The 22391-nt window shown below is 41.4% G+C and overlaps 1 protein-coding gene across 2 annotated transcripts in view; it reads right to left on the bottom strand.

Moving 5' to 3' along the window:
- sorl1 (sortilin-related receptor, L(DLR class) A repeats containing) overlaps positions 1–22391 on the bottom strand; it is a 244381-nt gene that overhangs the window by 117276 nt on the left and 104714 nt on the right. For both annotated transcript variants that reach the window (XM_072238121.1, XM_072238122.1), the window contains exons 12-17: positions 20745–20833; positions 14091–14269; positions 7249–7435; positions 6082–6210; positions 5771–5856; positions 1107–1279 (exon numbers count right to left, since the gene is read on the bottom strand). In XM_072238121.1, coding sequence (XP_072094222.1) covers positions 1107–1279; positions 5771–5856; positions 6082–6210; positions 7249–7435; positions 14091–14269; positions 20745–20833 — 843 coding nt within the window. The remainder of the gene's footprint in view (positions 1–1106; positions 1280–5770; positions 5857–6081; positions 6211–7248; positions 7436–14090; positions 14270–20744; positions 20834–22391) is intronic.

Here is a 22391-nt window from a genome sequence, read left to right as displayed (position 1 = left end):
CTTCATAGTTAGAATGAGGTTTTGGTGTTAGTGTGCAGTGCCCCTTTTCCCTCCAAACATAAGATAGTGATGTACGTTTCTGCTGAAAAGTTTTAACTTTTGTCTCATTTGTCCACAGAACATTGTTCCAGAAACTTTGTAGAACATCCAGGTGGTCTTTTGCAAACTTGAGACATGTAGTAATGTTTTTTTTTTGGGAGAGCAGTGATTTCCTTTGGTGCCCTTCCATGAACACCATTCTTGTTCAGTGTTTTTCTGATAGTGGACACATGAACAGAGACTTTAGTGAGTTCTAGAGATTTCTACAGGTCCTTTGTTGTTATTCTTGGATTCTTTTTTACCTTCTTCAGCATTGCATGTTGTGTTCTTGGTGTGATCTTTGCAGGATGCCCACTCCCAGGAAGAGTCGCAACAGGACCGAGTTTCCTTCACTTGTAGACAACTTCTCTTACCGTAGACTAATGAACACCTCGGGTCTTCAAAAATGCTTTTGTAGCCTTTTCCAGCATCTCCACAATAATTCTTCTTCTTCGATCCTCAGAGTTGTTTTGATCGTGGCATGGTGCACATAAACAGGTCTTTCTTGAGAAGAGCAGGCTCCGTCAGTATCTAACTTTTTTTTTTGATATAAATAGGACAAGGCACCTCTACAACCCACACCTCCAATCTCATCTCCATTACCCCAGAGGTTCACATACCTTTCCAACAAATACATGCAATATTGGATCATTTCTCAATTAATAAATGAACAAATACGTTTTTGTGTTATTTATTTAATCGGGTTCTCTTCAACTAGTTTTAGGACTTACATGAAGATCTAATCACACTTAGGTCATATTTATACAGATATAAGAGTAAATTCTATGGAGTTCACAAACTTTCTAGCACCATTGTATATAATAATTTGATATAAACCAAACAAGAATCCCCCCGCCCACCAAGATACAATTAACATGATAATCAAGAATACAGGTCAGTTGATTTTTAAAAAATATATACGTAAAATATGCAAATATATTCTCAAATAGTAACACTTCCTTTCATTGAGTTTAAACAAAGCTGAGCAACACATTACTTAACTCGCTTCTACAGCGGACTATTCTCACCTGAATAACATGCTGTGAAATATCTGCCCAATATAAGCAGTTGCTCTCATAATCAAAATCCAAAGCAACAGTGCCTCGCAGGTTCTGAAGTGGCAGTGCCTCATCTATACCACTGGAGAGATCATAGCGATGAATGGAGCTCCTCAGAGCATAAAGTATAAACTCATTTTCCTCTGCAAAGAGAAGCGAATAAATTATTTATTCTGTCACCATAATGATGTCTTCAATAGACATCAGTATAAAATACTAACAATCTTAATTGTTCCATTAGGGGCAACAAGTTTTATAACTTCTTCATTTCCCACCTTCAATTACTTTATTAACCCAAAATCAATAAAATCTGCAACTGGAGGTGGAAGATGGTTGAGGGGCATACAAGAGAAAATAAGTTGCAGAGTTAAGTGGCAAATAACAAAAGTGCAAATAGGCATGTATTTTTTTCCTTCACCTGGAAGCCAACACACTCCTCACAGCTTTAGTGTCGTGAATATGATAACCGGATGATATCCGGTGAAAAATGATACCGTATCCGTTAAATAGGGGCTGTGGACAATTCTGATTTGATGCAGACAGACATGAAAGCACAGAGGAACATCTGGAGAAATTTCTGAAACGCCAGTTCGCTGCTGTTGTTACTGCGCGATCAGGAATCTTTCAGAGGGAAGGCCTCAAAATCCCCGGCTTTGCCTGCTTTTGGTGACCTGGATTGAGGTCGAATCGTTCGGATAGAGATGGCGCTCAGTACTCGGCGTCGGTGAGCTGATCGGAGGTTCGAAGTTTTCGGATGACTCAGAGTCGGACTGTGGTCGGGCATGGCAGGGAGAGTTTTTCTTCCTTCTCCCGTCTGCGTGAGATGTGGGACAACTGAGAGGCTTTGAACTTTTTACTGTGTTCATGGACTTCTTCATCAAGTTATGGCTGTAACTATATGTTATAATTATGTGGTTTTGTTAGTTTTTTCAGTCTTGGTCTATCCTGTGTTTTGTGATATCACACTGGAGGAAACATTGTATCATTTCTTAATGCATGCATTACTAAATGACAATAAAAGAGGACTGTGTCTTCATAATCTAAATACAAAATGCCATTGAGACAGCTTGCACATCTCTCAGCACCACTACTATTGGCAGTTTGCTTTCAGTGTGTATTCTCCTTGTCTTCATTTTAAGACCATTCTTAAAATCTGCCTCTTGATCAAGCTTATAGCCATATGTTCTAAATTGGGCTTGATGTTGTCAATTATTTGAAACTGCTTGCTCATCTATATTATTGGCTCCAGATAAATAACTTCAATTAATAATGACATCATATTTTGAGATTTTTGCTCATTTTTAAAAACTTAATTTTCTCATTCACTCATCCACCATTTTCTATTTTTAAATCAGCAACAACAATCATGAACACCATTTCTTAACATACCTTTGCATCTTTCAATGTCACAATTTCACTCCTGCACCATGTTCTCAATGGCTATCTTGGAAATTTACTTGACAATGAGCTAATAAGAAAATGTTTTGGTTCCCTTATCGCTCCCCCGCCCCCCCCACCAGAGATTCTGACTTGTAAACAAAGAATATCACTTGTAAAAATCCTATTAATATTCTAGTTGGTCAAAAAATTCAGAGTTCAAAGTAAATTATCAGGGTACGTAATGTCACCACATACAACCCTCAGATTCTTTCTCTGCAGCCATACTTAGCAAATCTATAGAACAGTAACTGAACATCAGGCAATGTAAACTGTAAACAAACTATGCAAATGCAGATATAAATAATTAGTGATAAAAAAACAAGCATGAAATAACAAGTAAGAGTCCTTAACGAGTGTAGCTATCCTGTTTTGTTTAAGAGCCTAACTGTTCTTGAACCTGGTGGTGAGAGTCCTGAGGCACCTGTACCTTCTACCTGATGGTAGCAGTGAGAAAAGAGCATGGCCTGGGTGGTGAGGATCTGTGATGATGGATGCTGCTTTTCTATGGCAACATTTCACACAGATGTGTTCAATGGTTGGAGGATTTTACCCGTGATATGCTGGGCTGAATCCACTACCATTTGTAGAATTTTCCACTCAAAGGCATTGGTGCTTCCATACCAGGCCGTAATGCAGCCAGTCAGCACACTCTCCACCACACAGCTATAAAAGATTGCCAAGGTTTTTGATGACACACCAAACCACCGCAGACTCCTGAGGAAGCAGAGGCGCTGCTGTGCTTTCTTCGGAATAATATTTATACGATAGGTCCAGGACAGGTCCTGTGAAATAGTGACACCCAGGAATTTAAAGTTACTGACCCTCTTCACCTCTGATCCTTCAATGATTATTGGCTCATGGACCTCTAGTTTTCCTCTCCTGAAGTCTACAATCAGCTCCTTAGCCTTACTGACATTGTGAGAGTGGTTGTTATTACACCATTCAGCAAGATTTCAGTCTCGCTCCTCCATGCTGATTCAGCACCCTCTTTGGTACAGCCCACAAAAGTGGTGTCATCAGCAAACTTGCATTTGGTAAGTGTAAAGTGAGTAGAGCAGGAGGCTCAGTACACACCCCTGCAGTGCTCCTGTGCTACTGGAGATTGTGGAGATGTTATGTTTTTGTCAATCCAATCTGACTGGGGTCTGCAAATAAGGAAATTCAGGATCTAATTGCACAAGGGGGTATTGAGGCCCAGGTCTTGGAGTTTACTGGTTTGATGGGATGATGGTGTTAAATGCCAAGCTGTAATCGATAAAGAGCATCCTGATGTATGCTTCTTTGCTGTCCAGATGTTCCAGGGTTGTGTGAAGAGCCAACAAGGTAGCATCTGCTGTAGACCTTTCGCTTCGGTAGGTGAACTGGAGTGGATCCTAGTCTCCACTCAGACAGGAGCTGATATGCTTCAACACCAGCCACTCAAAATACTTCATCACTGTGGGTGTAAGTGCCACTGGGCAATAGTCATTGAGACTGGTTACCATGCTCTTCTTGGGCACCGGTACGATTGAAGCCTGCGTGAAGCAGGTGAGTGCCACACACTGCCAGAGCAAGAGTTTGAAGATATCCGTGAATACACCAGGCAGTTGGTTGGCACAGGTCTTCAGCACTCGGCCAGGTACTTGTCTGAACCAGATGCTTTCCTTGGATTCACTCTTGAAGGCAGCCTGCACATCATCTTCAGATACTGAGATCATCGGGAGACATGGGGTACGCAATGGTTCCTCCCTGTTCTTGTGTCAAAACAAGCATAGAAGGCATTCAGCTCATCTGGAAGCAAAGCTCTGCTGTCCCCCATATCGCAAGTGTTAGCTTTATAGGAGGTTATGGCGTTCAAACCCCGCCACAGCTGTCGAGCATCCTTCGTTGATTCCAGTCTAGTCCGGGATCTCCACTTTGCCCAAGAGACGGCTTTCCGGAGATCATACCTGCACCTCTTGTAACATTCTTGATCTCCAAACTTGAAAGCTTCTGATGTGGCTCTCAGCAGCTCCTGGATTTCACTATTCATCCAGGGCTTCTGATTGGGGAAAACCCTGAATGATTTTGTGGGGACACACTCATCCATGTGTTTTACTGAAGTCTGTAAAACCCTGGTATAGTCGTACAGGGCCTCAGATGAGTTCTTGAACAAAACCCAGTCCACTGCCTCCTGCGACCACCCCTTAGTTGTCTTGATCTCTGGAGCTTTGCTCATTAGGCTCTGTCTGGATGCAGGTAGTAGGAGTACAGCCAAATGATCCAACTTGCCAAAATGTGGTCTCTGGAAGGAACGATAGGCATTCCTCATCATAGTGTAGCAGCAGCCTAGTGTGTTGAGACCTCTGGTGCAACAGGTTACATGCTGGTGATAACTGGGCAGGATTTTCTTCAAACAGGCCTGGTTAAAGTCATCAACTATAATTTGAAATGCATTAGGATAGGCTGTTTCTTGTTTACAGACAGCATCACGCAGTTTCGCGAGTGCTTGCTTATAGTCGGCCACCGCTGGTATGTAAACTGCGGTTAGGATCACGGATGAGTACACTCGAGGCAAGGAGGATGGTCTACATTTAATCGTTAGTTGTTCTAAGTCAGGGGAACAAGAAATTGACATAACCCCAACGTACATGCACCAAGGAAAATTGACTGAAAAGCATATGCTGCCACCTTTTTCCTTGCCAGAATTAAAGGTTCGATCCATTCTGAAAATCGCAAAATATTCTGGTCGGATAGCTACGTCTGGCATGTTCGCTGTTAACAGAGTCTCAATGCAACAGACAATTGAGATCTGCTGCACCTGCTTCTGATACAGCAGCCTTGCCCTGAGATAATCAATTTTCAAGTGACTGTACATTGGCTAACAAGATGGTAGGCAAATGAGGCCTCATCCCCCTGCGCATCAGCCTGGTTTGAATCCCACCTCTCCTGCTGCATTTTTGGCCTTGGCCTTGAGCCTTAAAGGTGCCATGCTTAACTGCTCCACATTAAACCACTGAACACAAGATCTGAAGATCATTGATGATCTCCAGGTCTGTTGTTGAGGAAATTTACATACTGCAGATTGCAGCAAAAGTAGTTCAAAAAGAGTATATTTAAGAGGAAAACTGGTACAATTTCCTGCAGCGTCGCTGATGTACACCGGCACTATCTTATCTTCAAAAAATACACCAATCTCAAATGCCTCGATAAAAATAACAATGGTTACAATTTACCTTTCACAGGACAAGGCAGCATTTCCCCTTCTAAACGAGCTTCAACATCGCCTCCACTACAGGTATCACCTGAGATTTTACGGTAACTAGGAAAGCAAATCAGAAACAGCCATTTTACATTAGATCCGAATTCATTATAGGGCATTTTAAAAAAATTATTTCTCATCACCAGCCAAGACTTAGTATTAAAAAAAATACTCAACAATAGATTTTGAAAAGAAAACAATTAGCCAAAAATATGAAGTTATGAATTTACACGATATTAGTGGATGATAATTCTATAAAAATATGGCTGATTCAACCATATTTACCCCTTTGTTCTTTTGTACGTGGTGCCTACAGGACAAGGTACAGGAACAGCAGACATAGTACCCCTGAAGTCAGGATCAAGGATACAGACCTCTGAAGCCAAATCATCGCTGAGTTTGAAGCCAAAGTCACTACGAGGATCAGATAAAAATTAACAATGATTAAAATCTTTGAAAGCATTTTCAATGACTAACATTGTTCAGAAATATTAAATTATAAACAGCAAAGCACAAGGCATCTTGGTGAAAATAAAATCAAGAAACAAAGTAGGTAGTATTTGGGAAGGCTTTCCACAGGGCAAACGCAAGTTTTGAATAAACACAGAACTCTGTTTATGTTTGTCAAAATCAATTCCTGTTTCTCAACAGTATGCATGTCACCTCAAATTTCATTCAGTTTTTGACTGTTCTAAGTCACAGCATTTCCTACAATTAGACAAAAAGAATTCCAGTTGACAATTGCCCAGATAACCCCAGATCCTGCTCAATGCCCTCAAAGTTGGCCCTTATCCAGTGCAGGACCTATCTTTTTTCCATAACTATTTTAAAACTGATAGAATTGCAGTCACTGGACCCCAAGTGCTACCCAACTGCCAATTCAGTTACGTGGCCCTCCTGAGAAATGCAGAATTGCTCTTTCCTGAGAAGGCTCATCTAGGTCAAGGGTTTCCAACCTGGGGTCCATGGACCCCTTGCTTCATGGTTTTGGTCCATGGCATAAAAGTTTGGGAACCCCTGTTCTATATATTGCAGGAAGAAACTGTCGTGGATGCACCACACAAATTCCACCCCACCCAGGTCCTTTGCACTCTGGGTGACTCAGTCCATACCTGGAAAATTGAAATTTCCAACTAATACTACCCAAAGAATCAGAAATGGGATTAGACTGGATGGCTTTTTCTGACTAGAACAGGCAGATTGGACTAAGTTGTCACCTGTGATTTAAGAGTTAAGGGAATAAACAAAAAGCTAATATTCAAAATATTAAGCAATTCATACTGGAGAGAATGGAGTGCGATAGTGATAAACTAATGGCTCTTTTTCTAAAAGCAGCTCAAATGAAGAAACCACATTCTAAAGCATAGAGTATTTGTAGTGTACTTTGAGACAAAGCGTATTTTCCAGTTCAACTTATTTTTTTTGGAAAAGACAGCTTGTTCCCTTAATTACCATTCATAGTCATCCCTTGTACAAGAACAGTTGCTGACTATAATTGGCCTGTCGAAATCTTCTCCATTAAAGCAGGTTGCATGTGGGGCTCTTCGCTTGAAAACAATCTTTCGACCAAGCAAGCACTCATTCCCACGCTCATCAGATGGAGACCACAATTTATAATCTGTCTGAGAACAAGGTACTCCTAAAAGTAAAACAAATACAAATTTACAAGTTTAATAAAGAAAGGTGCACTCAGAGATTTGGTAACAGAACATTTGACATTAAAACAGTTAGGGATTTGTTATCAGATTCCAAGTTGAATTTTTTGCCTTTTCAGTGGAGGATGGTATACAATTTATTTGAAACAGAATTGAGGAAATGCCAACTAGCATTCAGTCTCCACCAGACAGCTATATCATGAACCCCAAACATACAGTAATAGAGCCAAAAAAAAAAGACTTCTTATACAGAATCTCAACGTAGAACAGGATCGACTTTGTACAGTTTCCCCACTCATACCAGATTGCAAATGAGATTATGCTGCAAAAAGCATACATGCTTATATTCACAATCATTGTTAAAATTCATTAAGATTTCTGAGAGCTAGTCATATATTTAAAGCTTTTTGTTTTAAAAGCACAGTAATCTTAAATAATGGAGCTTTATCAGGTAAATAAACAAAGTACTTAAATTATTAAAATACAATAGAAGCAGCTGTACATCAGAAACATGACTTGCTTTGCAAATATAGTAGTATCTATATAGAAGGTTTACAATGAAAGAATGGGCAAAAAAAAAAAAAAAAATCCCATTAAACCTGCAAACTCAGGGCTATGGTAGTGTCAGACTAGCAAGCATTTAGTTAATACACCAAGATACTTTTAATTTAACTTTTAAAAACAAGTTACACAGAAATATTCACTGAACAAGCAAACTATCAGAACTTCAAATGGGTCAGACTGCAGATTACAAAATATGTTTGAACTTTCAACACTGAAGTGGAGACAATGTTCAATTAGAGCTCAAATACAAGAGACTCTGCAGTTGCCGGAAATTTAGAGCACCACGTGCCACACACACACACGCACCTGGAGGAACTCAGCAGGTCAGGGAGCATCTATGGTGGGGAATAAACAGCTGATGCAATGAAAGGTCTCGGCCTGAAGCACTGACTGTTTATTTCCCTCCACAGATGCTGCCTGACCTTCTGAGTTTCTCCAGCATTTTGTGTGTGATGTTCAATAAAAACTCATTGAGTGAATTTGAATTCATGTCAGATCGCCAGCAGGTGGCAAGAGTGGGCTCCCTCACCTCCACCCCTCTGACTCTCAACACAGGAGCCCCTCAGGGCTGTGTACCAAGTCCCCTCCTTTACTCCCTGTATAGCCATGACTATGTTGCCACCCACAGCTCTAATTTGCTAGTTAAATTTGCAAACGACACTACATTCATTGGTCTAATCTCAAACAATAACGAGGTGGCCTACAGGGAAGTGGTGTCAAGAAAACAACCTCTCCCTCAACGTCGCAAAAACAAAGCAGCTGGTTGTGGATTACAGGAGGAATGGAGACAGGCTAACCCTTATTGACATCAATGGATCTGGGGTTGAGAGGGTAAACAGTTTTAAGTTCCTCGGCATACATATCACTGAGGACCTCACGTGGTCTGTACAGACCAACTGTGTGGTGAAAAAGGCATAACAGTGCCTCTTTCACCTCAGACGGTTGAAGAAGTTTGGTATGGGCCCCCAAATCCTAAGAACTTTCTACAGGGACACAATTGAGAGCATCCTGACTGGCTGCATCACTGCCTGGTATGGGAACTGTACTTCCATCAATCGCAGGACTCTGCAGAGAGTGGTGCGGACGGCCCAGTGCATCTGTAGTTGTGAACTTCCCGTGATTCAGGACGTTTACAAAGACAGGTGTAAGAAAAGGGCCTGTAGGATCATTGGGGACCCAAGTCACCCCAACCACAATCTATTCCAGCTGCAACCACCTGGGATTGGTACCGCAACATAAAAGCCAGGACCAACAGGCTCCGGAACAGCTTCTTCCACCAGGCCATCAGACTGATTAACTCACGCTATTTTGTGTGCATTTTTATGTTACATTGACTGTTCCATTTATTATAAATTACTATGACTGCACATTTAGACAGAGACGTAACGTAAAGATTTTTACTCCTCATGTATGTGAAGGATGTAAGAAATAAAGTCAATTCAATTCAAGGTAGAAAGATCATCAAGTGTAAATTTTGCCTTGTCTCAAATAGATCACTCTCCTTTCCACAAGTAAATACCACTTGATCCTACCTCCCTTCAGGTCATCTTGAAAACGACTGATTTATTGCTTGATCATCTGTCAGAACAATTTTAAAATCTAGTTAACACAAGTCATAATGAGTAAACATTGGCTATCTGGCCCTTGCGACTGCTCCACCATTTGAGATTATAGTTCACTGTCTACCTCAGTGCTATTAACCTGCATTATCCTTAATTCTCTTGATTTCCGTAACATTTCAAATTCCACTGATCTGTTTTTTAATGAACTAGATTCACATTCTGAGCGAAGAGTTTTTCTCTCAACTCGTTCTGAAATGGCCTAACCCTTATCCTAAGCCTGTGATCCTTAGTTCTAGGTATTATTGCTAAGGAAACATCCTTCCTGTATCCACTTTGTCAAGCTGCATCAGAATTTTGTGCATCAAAGTAAATGGCCTCACACTTTATCACTTGCTCTGCCCCGACTTAATTGGTCTACATCTCCTTTCAAGCCCCTCTGCATGCAGCTTCCTTCCTCCAAGTCCACCTAGCTTGACAGCAAACTTTTGAAATATGTTTGGTTGCCTCAGCCACCTCAGATTAAGATTATGAAAATTTAGCTTTAAATGTTCTCTTTTTAAAAAATATTTTCTGTACTTTGGAGACTTTTGCTGCTTTCACGTCCTCTGCTTAATTATTTACTTTTTTTAAAAAAAAAACTGAGGCCTACTCTTCCTGCTCTGCTTCTCAACTCAAAGCTCCCCTCTCCCTGCCAAGCTAACGGTACTGCATTGCAGGTTGATGCTCACATCCATTGTGACAATCTCAGCTTGCAAGCAAATGGAAATCTAGTTCCATTTCCATTTGAGTTAAGATAACTACAATGAGAAATATTACTCAAAGCATCAGTTATAATATTAAATTAGATTATGAGGACACTCAGTCCTTGTTTATTGTCATTTAGAAATGCATGCATGAAGAAATGATACAATGTTCCTCCAGAGTGATATCACAAAAAAACAGGACAAACCAAAGACTAACACTGACAAGACCACATAATTATAACATAATAGTTACAGCAGTGCAAAGCAATACCATAATTTGATAAAGAACAGACCATGGGAACGGTTAAAAAGTCTCAAAATTTCGATCGACTCCCGATAGTCCCCGATAGCAGGCAGCAGAAGGGAGAAACTCTCTCTGCTATAAACCTCCAGGCACTGACAACTGTTGATGCATTAGAAGCACCCGACCCCAGCCAACTCTGAGTCTGTCCGAAAACTTCGAGCCTCCGACCAGCCCTTCAGCACCGAGCACCATCTCTGCCGAGCACTTCGACCCCGTCCCGGCCGCTGAGCAACAAGCAAAGCCGAGGATTCGGGGCCTTCCCCTCCGGAGATTCTGGATCACACAGTAGCAGCGGCAGCGAAATATGCAGCATAACATGAATGCAATTATATCCATTAATCTTTTCCAAAGTATTAACTAATTACAAGACAAATGAAAAGGTCAGCCAAATATAAATAAATATTAACAGAAAAGACTTCACAAAAAAGAACTGTGGATAGTGAGAAATATTGTTAAAGGATTCTGCAAGATGTAGACCAACTGGAAATGTGGGCAGAGAAATGGCAGATGGAGCTTAATCTGGACAAATGTGACATATTGCACTTTGGGAGGTCAAATGCAAGGGAAAAGCATACAGTAAATGACAGGATGCTGAGAAGCATTAAAATAGAGAGGGAGCTTGCAGTGTAATTCAACAGCTTTCTGAAAGTGGCAACATAAATAGGTAAGGAGGGGGTAAAGAAAGCATATCTGCCTTCATTCGGTCAGCGTATCCGGAAATTATGTTGCAGCTGGACAAAACTTTGGTAATGCTTCATTTCGAGAAATGTGCCCAGTTCTGGTCATCGCATTACAGAAGGATGCAGGAGCTTTCAACCGGGCATACAAAAGGTTCACCAGAACGTTGCCTGAATTACAGAGTACTAGCTAGGAGGAGAGGTTAGACCAACTTGTATTATTTTCTCTTAAGCATTGCAGGTTGAAGGACAAGCTGACAGAAGTATATAAAATTATGGAGGCATAGTTAGAATGCATAGCCTGATAGTGAGAAGAGGAAAAGTTTAAAAAGGACAAGTTTTTATTTAAAAAAGGTATCAAGAGCAGTAGGTGCTTGGAATACGTTGGCAGAGAAATGGTAGAAGCAGATAGGACAGCAACATTTAAGAGGCATTTCAACGAGCACATGAATAGGACATCAAGAGACTACGAACTACGAGCAGGCAGATGAGATTAGCTTCGAATGGTATCAAGATTGGTCAAAGGACCTGTTCCTCTGCGGTATCATTCTATGAAAAATAACCAAATTACAGATGTCCCAATGACAATACGAGAACGAGGTTGGAGGCAACATCAGATGTACAACAACTCTGGCAGGGTTTGCAAGACATTACTTCCTACAAAGCAAAACCCAATAGTATTAATGGCAGCGATGCTTCACTACCAGATGAAGTCAACACCTTCTATACCTGCTTTGAAAGGAAGAATATAACTACAGCTGTAAGATCACTGCTGCACCTGATGACCCTGTGATCTCTGTCTCAGAGGTGATGTTAGGCTGTCTTTAAAGAGGGTGAGCCCTCGCAAAGCAAAAGGTCCCGATGGAGTATCTGGTAAGGCTCCGAAAACCTGTGCCAACCAACTGGTGGGAATATTCAAGAACACTTTCAACCTCTCACTGCTACAGACAGAAGTTCCCACTTGCTTCAAAAGGGCAACAATTATACCAGTGCCCAAGAAGAATAATGTGAGCTGCCTTAATGACCATCTCCTGGCAGCAGTCACATCTACAGTGATGAAATGCTTTGAGAGATTGGTCATGACTAAACTGAACTCCGATGCCTCAGCAAGGACCTGGACCCATTGCAGTTTGCCCATCTCCACAATAGGTCAACGGCAGATGTCATCTCAATGGCTCTACACACGCTTCAGACCACCTGGACAACATAAACACCCATGTCAGGACGCTGTTCGTCAATAATAGCTCAGCATTTAATACCATCATTCCCACAATTCTGATCAAGAAGTTACAGAACCTGGGCCTCTGTACCTCCCCCTGCAATTGGATCCTTGACTTCCTAACCGGAAGACCACAATCTGTGCAGATTGGTGATAACATCTCCTCCTCGCTGACGATCAACATTGGCGCACCTCAGGGGTGTGTGCTTAGCCCACTGCTCTACTCTCTATATACACATGACTGTGTGGCTAGGCATAGCTCAAACACCATCTATAAATTTGCTGATGATACAACCATTGTTGCTAGAATCTCAGATGGTAATGAGAAGACGTACAGGAGTGAGATATGCCAACTAGTGGAATGGTGTCGCAACAACCTGGCACTCACGTCAGTAAGGCGAAAGAGCTGATTGTGGACTTCAGGAAGGGTACGATGAAGGAACACATACCAATCCTCAGAGGGATCAGAAGTGGAGAGAATAAGCAGTTTTGAGTTCCTGGGTGTCAAGATCTTCGAGGACCTAACCTGGTCCCAACATATCAATGCAGCTAGAAAGGCAGCAAGACAGCAACTATACTTCATTAGGAGTTTAAGGAGATTTGGTGTGTCAACAAATACCCTCAAAAACTTCTATAAATGAACAATGGAGAGCATAGGGGGTGGGTGGAGCTACTGCACAGGACCAGAAGAAGCTGCAGAGGGTTGTAAATTTAGTCAGCTCCATCTTGGGTACTAGCCTACAAAGTACCCAGGACATCTTCAAGGAGCGGTGTCTCAGAAAGGCAGCGTCCATTATTCAGGACCTCCAGCGCCCAGGGCATGCCCTTTTCTCACTGTTACCATCAGGTAGGAGGTACAGAAGCCTGAAGGCACACACTCAGCGGTTCAGGAACAGTTTCTTCCCTCTCCCATCCGATTCCGAAATGGCCATTGAACCTTTGGACACTACCTCACTTTTTAAAAGAAATAAATTATTTGTTTTTTTTGCACATTTTTTAATCTATTCAATATACATATACTGTAATTGATTTACTTTTTTTCTTTCTTTTATTATATTGCACTGAACTGCTGGTAAGTTAACAAATCTCACGACACATGCCAGCAATAATAAACCCGATTCTAATTATGTATTTTTAAAAAAATGGAACATTAAACTTTAAGGTTTGCGCCCAAGACACACAAAATAAAAGGTTCATGATTTATCTAGATTTGACAGATATTAAAAACAGAAGCTACATTATTCTTCATACCCTTAAACCTAATTGTTAAAATCCACTGATCTTCATTCCAACATTAAACACATGGAATACAATTCAAGATAGGAATGGTGGGGATATAATCCCTCATGATATTCATACACAACTCAAGCAAAGGAGAAAGGAATTCCAAAAACTAAATGGAAGTAAATGTCTTCAGAAGTAAATGGGCAAGGAGAATTATAAATGTCTTCTTTCCTTCCAAGAAAATTAGTTTTAATTGCTCATTTAGTAATATAATGTGACTGTTTTAAGTAGGGAAGCAATGGTCAAGTTTCATTAACAGCAAAACATCAATACAACATAGACCTACCCAATGCTGCTGTTGTGTTAATCTGAATTATTAGCCAACTGTGGGACTGATCTGCAAATGATCCAAAAATTGTGAAAATGGTACTTTTTTCTCCTGGCTCAGTAAGCAATCCATATACAACAATATCTGCTTTAGTGAAGTTGAAGGTCTTCCATGTCTCTCCCTCATTGGTACTATACCTGTTTAAGGAAAGACATTAATGAAAATGCAAATATTGTATCAGTTTGCTCTTTAAGCATCTATTCCTTGCATCAAATTCTCAAAGCATTGAAATTCATATCATACAATAAAACACTAAAGCAAAATACAATGGATAATGGAAATCTATAAAGAAATGAAAAAAGCCTAAAGTATTCACATAGACAAATTTATGACTTTAAATGTATTACATGACTATATTACTATAATACACCTATATTACTTGACTTTTAACAATTCCAATATTTTATGCCTTTATATTCTCCAAAATATTGTTTCAAAACTGAGAAAAAGTTTGTAGTTGCACAGTCTTAGTCACTTTCACATCACACGTCCCTTGGGAAATGTTGATAAAGGTAAAATCATACAAATACAACATTTTCTCTTTTCATTTTTGAAACAATATCTTGTAGAAAGTAAAAGCAGAAGATACCGTAAATATTCAAAGTAGTGTTGTTCACTGTTTGAATACAGGAACTGAGAGTCGAGTCATTTAGTGTTCTGCCAATCCCTACTAAAAGCCATGTCATTCTGACCAAACTGTTTTTGTGATGACAGCTAAGCAGCAAGTGTTGGCAGGTACACAGGAAAAATCTCACCTGTTCTTCAAAAATTGTGCAGAAGGGCCTGGGAATGAAAACAATCCAAAAGATGGTACACCTATGACAGTATAGCAAATCTTCAGAATTGCGTCAGTGAAGGTGCGAAACTTGTGCCCCAATCTCTGCATTATGATACAAATTTGAATCTTTTAAAATCACTGGCCTGTGGAAAGCAGCCAGTGAGTGAGTGGGCCAGTGAAGGAGTGGAGCTTTAAGGCTTTGACTCGAGAGGTTTCGATGAGAAGAGGCGGAGGACGAACTTGCTCCCAGTTAGTTTTTACAATGCCTCCTGAGATAGTGATGTGCCTCTCATGTGAGATATGGCAGTCTTGGGAGAACACCCCTCTCCCGCAGAGTCACATCTGCCAGAAGTGCATGCAGCTGGGCGATCTGGAAGACTGTGTAAGGAACCTGGAGCAGCAGCTGGATGACCTTCGACTCATAAGGGAGAATGAGGCAGTCATAGATGAGAGCTACAGGGAGGTAGTCACACCTAGGCTGCTAGAAGCAGGTCGTTGGGTGACATTCAGAGGGGAGAACGCGAAGGTGAGCAGACAGGTAGTGCAGAGCACCCCTGTAGCCATTCCTCTAAATAATAAGTTTACCGTCCTGGATACTGTTGGCGGGGACGACTGACCAGGTGTGAGCCACAGTGGCAGGGCCTCTGGCACTGAGTCTGAGTCTGTGGTGAAGAAGGGTGGGACGAAGAAGAGGAGAGCTGTCATCATTGGAGACTCTATAGTCAGGGGAGCAGACAGGAGATTCTGTGGACGTGAGGAGGACACCCGCATGGTTTGTTGCCTCCCGGTTGCCAGGGTCCGGGATGTCTCTGACCGGGTGCATGACATCCTGGTACAAGAGGGAAAGCAACCAGAAGTCGTGATATATGTTGGTACCAAAGACATAGGCAGGAAGAGGGATGAGGTCCTGAAGTGTGAGTTTCGGGAACTAGGCAGAAGGCTGAAGAACAGGACCTCAAGGGTGGCGTTCTCAGGATTGTTGCCAGTGCTACATGACAGTGATGGTAAGGATTGGAGGAGATGGCAATTGAATGCGTGGCTGAGGAGTTGGTGCAGGGAGCAGGGTTTTAGATTTGTGGATCATTGGGAACTCTTCTGGGAAGGGTGGGACCTGGACAGATTGGATGGGTTGCACCTGAACTCGAGGGGGAGCAATATCCTTGCAGGTAGGTTTACTAGCATGGTTCGGGAGGGTTTAAACTAATTTGCAAGGGGGATGGGACATGGAGTGATACAGCAGTGAAAGAAGTGCATGGAGTAAAGCAGATCTAACATACAGAGAGGCTTTGAGGAAGGAGAAGCAGAATAAAGGGTGTAAAGGTAGTAAGGCAGAAGGGCTAAAGTGTGTGTACCTCAATGCAAGAAGCATCAGGAGCAAAGGTGAATGAACTGAGAGCTTGGATACATACATGGAATTATGATGTAGTGGCCATTACAGAGACTTGGCTGGCATCAGAGCAGGAATGTATTCTCAATATTCCTGGATTTCAGTGCTTTAAAAGGGATAGAGAGGGGGGAAAAGGGGAAGAAGGGGTGGCATTACTGGTCAGGGATACTATTACAGCTACAGAAAGGGTGGGTAATGTAGCAGCATCCTCTTTTGAGTCAGTATGGGTGGAAGTCAGGAACAGTTACTCTATTGGGGGTATTCTATAGGCCCCCTGGTAGCAGCAGAGATACAGAGGAGCAGATTGGGAGGCAGATTTTGGAAAGGTGCAAAAATAACAGGGTTGTTATCATGGGTGACTTTAAATTCCTTAATATTGATTGGCATCTGATTAGTTCCAAGGGTTTAGACGGGGCAGTTTGTTAAGTGTGTCCAGAATGGATTCCTGTCACAGTATGTGGACAGGCCGACTAGGGGGAATGCCATACTAGATCTAGTACTTGGTAATGAACCGGGTCAGGTCACAGATCTCTCAGTGGGTAAGCATCTGGGGAACAGTGACCACCGCTCCCTGGCCTTTAGCATTATCATGGAAAAGGAGAGAATCAGAGAGGACAGGAAAATTTTTAATTGGGGAAGGCAAATTATGAGGCTGCAAGGCTAGAACTTGCGGGTGTGAATTGGGATGATGTTTTTGCAGGGAAATGTACTATGGACATGTGGTCGATGTTTAGGAATCTCTTGCAGGATGTTAGGGATAAATTTGTCCCGGTGAGGAAGATAAAGAATGGTAGGGTGAAGGAACCATGGGCGACAAGTGAGGTGGAAAATCCAGTCAGGTGGAAGAAGGCAGCATATGAGAGATTTAGGAAGCAAGGATCAGATGAGTCTATTGAGGAATATAGGGAAGCAAGAAAGGAGCTTAAGAAGGGTCTGAGAAGAGCAAGAAGGGGGCATGAGAAGGCCTTGGCGAGTAGGGTAAAGGAAAACCCCAAGGCACTCTTCAATTACGTGAAAAACAAAAGGATGACAGGAGTGAAGGTAGGACCGATTAGAGATAAAGGTGGGAAGATGTGCCTGGAGGCTCTGGAAGTGAGCGAGGTCCTCAATGAATACTTCTCTTCTGTATTCACTGATGAGAGGGAACTTGATGGTGAGGACAATATGAGTGAGGTTGATGTTCTGGAGCATGTTGATATTAAGGGAGAGGAGGTGTTGGAGTTGTTAAAATACATTAGGATGGATAAGTCCCCAGGGGCTGACGGAACATTCCCCAGGCTACTCCACGAGGCAAGGGAAGAGATTGCTGAGCCTCTGGCTAGGATCTTGTATGTCCTCGTTGTCCACAGGAATGGTACCAGAGGATTGGAGGGAGGCGAATGTTGTCCCCCTGTTCAAAAAAGGGAGTAGGGATAGTCCGGGTAATTATAGGCCAGTGAGCCTTACGTCTGTGGTGGGAAAGCTGTTGGAAAAGATTCTTAGAGATAGGATCTATGGGCATTTAGAGAACCATGGTCTGACCGGGGACAGTCAGCATGGCTTTGTGAAGGGCAGATCTTATCTAACAAGCCTGATAGAGTTCTTTGAGTAGGTGACCAGGCATATAGATGAGGGTAGTGCAGTGGATGTGATCTACATGAATTTCAGTAAGGCATTTGACAAGGTTCCACACGGTAGGCTTATTCAGAAAGTCAGATGGCATGGGATCCAGGGAAGTTATATAACCATATAACAATTACAGCACGGAAACAGGCCATCTCGGCTCTTCTAGTCCGTGCCGAGCTCTTACTCTCACCTAGTCCCACCAACCTGCACTCAGCCCATAACCCTCCATTCCTTTCTTGTCCATATAGTCATCCAATTTAACTTTAAACGACAACATCGAACCTGCCTCAACCACTTCTGCTGGAAGCTCGCTCCACACAGCTACACTCTCTGAGTAAAGAAGTTCCCCCTCATGTTACCCCTAAACTTTTACCCTTTAACTCTCAACTCATGTCCTCTTGTTTGCATCTCCCCCACTCACAATGGAAAAAGCCTATCTACGTCAACTCTATCTATCTCCCTCATAATTTTATATACCTCTATCAAGTCCCTCCTCAACCTTCTATGTTCCAAAGAATAAAGACCCAACTTGTTCAACCTTTCCCTGCAACTTAGGTGATGAAACCCAGGTAACATTCTAGTAAATCTTCTCTGTACTCTCTCTATTTTGTTGACATCTTTCCTATAATTCTGTGACTAAAACTGTACGCAATACAACAAATTTGGCCTCACCAATGCCTTGTACAATTTCAACATTACATCCCAACTCCTATACTCAATGCTCTGATTTATAAAGGCCAGCATATCAAAAGCTTTCTTCACCATCCTATCCACATGAGATTCCACCTTCAGGGAACTATGCACCATTATTCCTAGATCCCTCTGTCCTACTGCATTTTTCAATGCCCTACCATTTACCATGTATGTCCTATTTTGATTAGTCCTATGAAAATGTAACACCTCACATGTATCAGCATTAAAATCCATCTGCCATCTTTCAGCCCACTCTTCTAACCGGCCTAAATCTCTCTGCAAGCTTTGAAAACCTACTTCATTACCCACAACTCGACCTGTCTTAGTATCATCTGCATACTTATTCATCCAATTTACCACTCCATCATCCAGATCATTAATGTATATTACAAATAACACTGGACTCAGTACAGATCCCTGAGGCACACCACAAGTCACCGACCTCCAATCTGACAAACGGTTATCCACCACCACTCTCTGGCGTCTCCCATCCAGCCACTGCTAAATCCATTTTACTACTTCAATATTAATACTTAACGATTGAACTTTCCTAACCAACCTTCTGTGTGGAACTTGTCAAAGGCCTTACTGAAGTCCATATAGACAACATCCACTGCTTTACCCTCATCAACTTTCCTAGTAACCTCTTCAAAAAATTCAATAAGGTTTATCAGACATGACCTTCCACGCACAAATCCATGCTGACTGTTCCCAATCAGACCATCTATCCAGATAATTATATATACCATCCCGAAGAATACTTTCCATCAATTTACCCACCACTGACGTCAAACTCATAGGCCGACAATTCTGGCCAAGTGGATTCAGAATTGACTTGCCTGCAGAAGGCAGAGGGTCGTGGTGGAGGGAGTACATTCAGATTGGAGGGTCGTGACTAGTGGTGTCCCAACAAGGATCTGTTCTGGGACCTCTACTTTTTGTGATTTTGATTAACCACCTGGATGTGGGGGTAGAAGGGTGGGTTGGCAAGTTTGCAGACGACACAAAGGTTGGTGGTGTTGTAGATCGTGTAGAAGATTGTCGAAGATTGCAGAGAGACATTGATAGGATGCAGAAGTGGGCTGAGAAGTGGCAGATGGAGTTCAACCCGGAGAAGTGTGAGGTGGTACACTTTGGAAGGACAAACTCCAAGGCAGAGTACAAAGTAAATGGCAGGATACTTGGTAGTGTGGAGGAGCAGAGAGACCTGGGGGTACATGTCCACAGATCCCTGAAAGTTGCCTCACAGGTAGATAGGGTAGTTAAGAAAGCTTATGGGTGTTAGCTTTCATAAGTCGAGGGATAGAGTTTAAGAGTCGCGATGTAATGATGCAGCTCTATAAAACTCTGGTTAGGCTACAATTGGAGTACTGTGTCCAGTTCTGGTCGCCTCATTATAGGAAGGATGTGGAAGCATTGGAAAGGGTACAGAGGAGATTTACCAAGATGCTGCCTGGTTTAGAGAGTATGGATTATGATCAGAGATTAAGGGAGCTAGGGCTTTACTCTTTGGAGAGGAGGAGGATGAGAGGAGACATGATAGAGGTGTACAAGATATTAAGAGGAAGAGATAGAGTGGATAGCCAGCACCTCTTCCCCAGGGCACCACTGCTCAATACAAGAGGACATGGCTTTAAGGTAAGGGGTGGGAAGTTCAAGGGGGATATTAGAGGAAGGTTTTTTTTAACTCAGAGAGTGGTTGGTGTGTGGAATGCACTGCCTGAGTCAGTAATGAAGGCAGATACATTAGTGAAGTTTAAGAGACTACTAGACAGGTATATGGAGGAATTTAAGGTGGGGGGTTACATGGGAGGCAGAGTTTGAGGGTTGTACAACATTGTGGGCCGAAGGGCCTGTAATATGCTGTAGTATTCTATGTTCTATGATTGTAGTAGTCAGTGCTACCCACAAAATCACAGCTGAAGACTGAGCAGATGTCCTGAATGACTGGTATTGCAAGAGAGCCAGGATATGCGTGTGTGTCTATATGTATATATTATATATATACACTTTTTTTTATATATATATATATATAAAAATTGTAGGTGAAGTTATAACACCAGCCAAAAATAAAATGTTTGATTTTTAGATGTTTTAATAATGAACATACTTTTGTTAAAATTCAAAAGGTAGTAAATTCTTTACTCACTTCACTTGATTAGTCCGTGATCCCTCAGCAATTGCCAACAGGATGCCTCCGTGATCAGCCCAAGAATAAAAGTGAGGACCCTTGAGGGCCTGAACAAGAGGGACAGTAGGATTCAGAACACAATTACTTCCACTGCTATGGTACTTTTCCTTCAATTGTCAAATATCTATGCAATACATTAAACATTGGTCCAAGAACTGACAACCCAAACCTCCGCCATTATCAGTATAAAAGATGCAAAAACAAACTTTCTAAATCTTATTTTTTCCACTCCTGTGGTAAACAGCCCAACATTAAATGTGATTTGTATTTCAGTGATTCAGTATGATTTGCATTTTTCCCATTTTAACTCACAAGTCAAGTATACTATATGTCTCCAAACGTAACTAAAAAACAAAATACCTAGCTGTGAACATGAAGAGCTATGGGCATATTAGAAGGTGGGATTACATTGAGTTGAATATCCCATCCAGCAATGGCTACCGAGTCGCAAACTTCGTACAAATGAGAAAATGTCAACTCTTCAACTATAAAGTTTACGTAATACAGATCAGCAACCTCTGATCACAAACACGAGATTGTTTAGATGCAGCTCGACTTGCTGTGCAAAGTCTTATCAGTCCATTTCAAAAGCAATACTGTGAATCCAAGTTAATAGAGTGGATTATGATTTTTGATTATGCTGGTTCATGGATTATAACATTTTCTTCCATTGCCTACATTACTAATATAATAGCTAATTTACACAAAAAAAGCTCCCAAACAGCCATGACATAATAACTGAATAACCATTTGCTTTTTGAATGGCCAAGGGTTGTAATAGAACTGCCCACCAGAAATGTTTTACAGAAATGAGATGGGTTAGCCAACCCACAGTCTAGACCAAATTCTATTTATGAGCATCAAGTGTTTTTTTTTATTATTAGAATTCAGCAATTAAATAAAATGCTAATAATCTTGATAGAGTACCAGATTCTGTGACAGATAGCTTCAGATTAAAACTTGTAATAGTCACTTCTTTTAACATCACAGTAGGTAATAATAAATAGACAGTATGTCTGATAATCTTCAACATACAGCAAGTCCCGCAATCTCATGAATGAGGAGGATACTCTAGTTGGCATTAATACTGAATTGGTGGCTTTAATGGTGATGCATAATGCCTTTTGCAATCTCTGAGCCCCTTCATCTCATCATTCATGATATTTCTAACTGCACAAATTGGGTCAAATTTCACTTCTTGGCAATAATGCCCCTTTTTGAACTGTACATTAAGATCTCATTTACCCTTTTCCTTAGCATGATGCATTGCACTCATGATTTGAGATAGTTTCTGCAGATATTACATAGTATTTCATCTCCTGTGGTGTCCTCTAGATCTTCCCCTCCCTCTTACTTTAAAGTTCTTTAGTCTCTCATTCAAATCTTCTCACTTAAAAACTCAAATTTGGCCCAATTTATTTATCCTATTTGCTCATTACTTGCAGATTGAAAAAAAAATACCAAGTTGAGTGCACTTTGTTGTATGTTCTTGCAACATTTCCCCATTTTAAAAACATATTCCCTCCCCCCCCACAATGATTTAAAATTTGGTCTAAAATATAGCTAGTTAAAGGATAATAAAATAAGTTGGATAAAAGGATATTA

This window comes from Mobula birostris, chromosome 20, assembly GCF_030028105.1.
Source record: "Mobula birostris isolate sMobBir1 chromosome 20, sMobBir1.hap1, whole genome shotgun sequence".
In the NCBI taxonomy this organism is placed as follows: domain Eukaryota; kingdom Metazoa; phylum Chordata; class Chondrichthyes; order Myliobatiformes; family Myliobatidae; genus Mobula; species Mobula birostris.
This window is presented reverse-complemented; position numbering and strand designations above follow the sequence as displayed.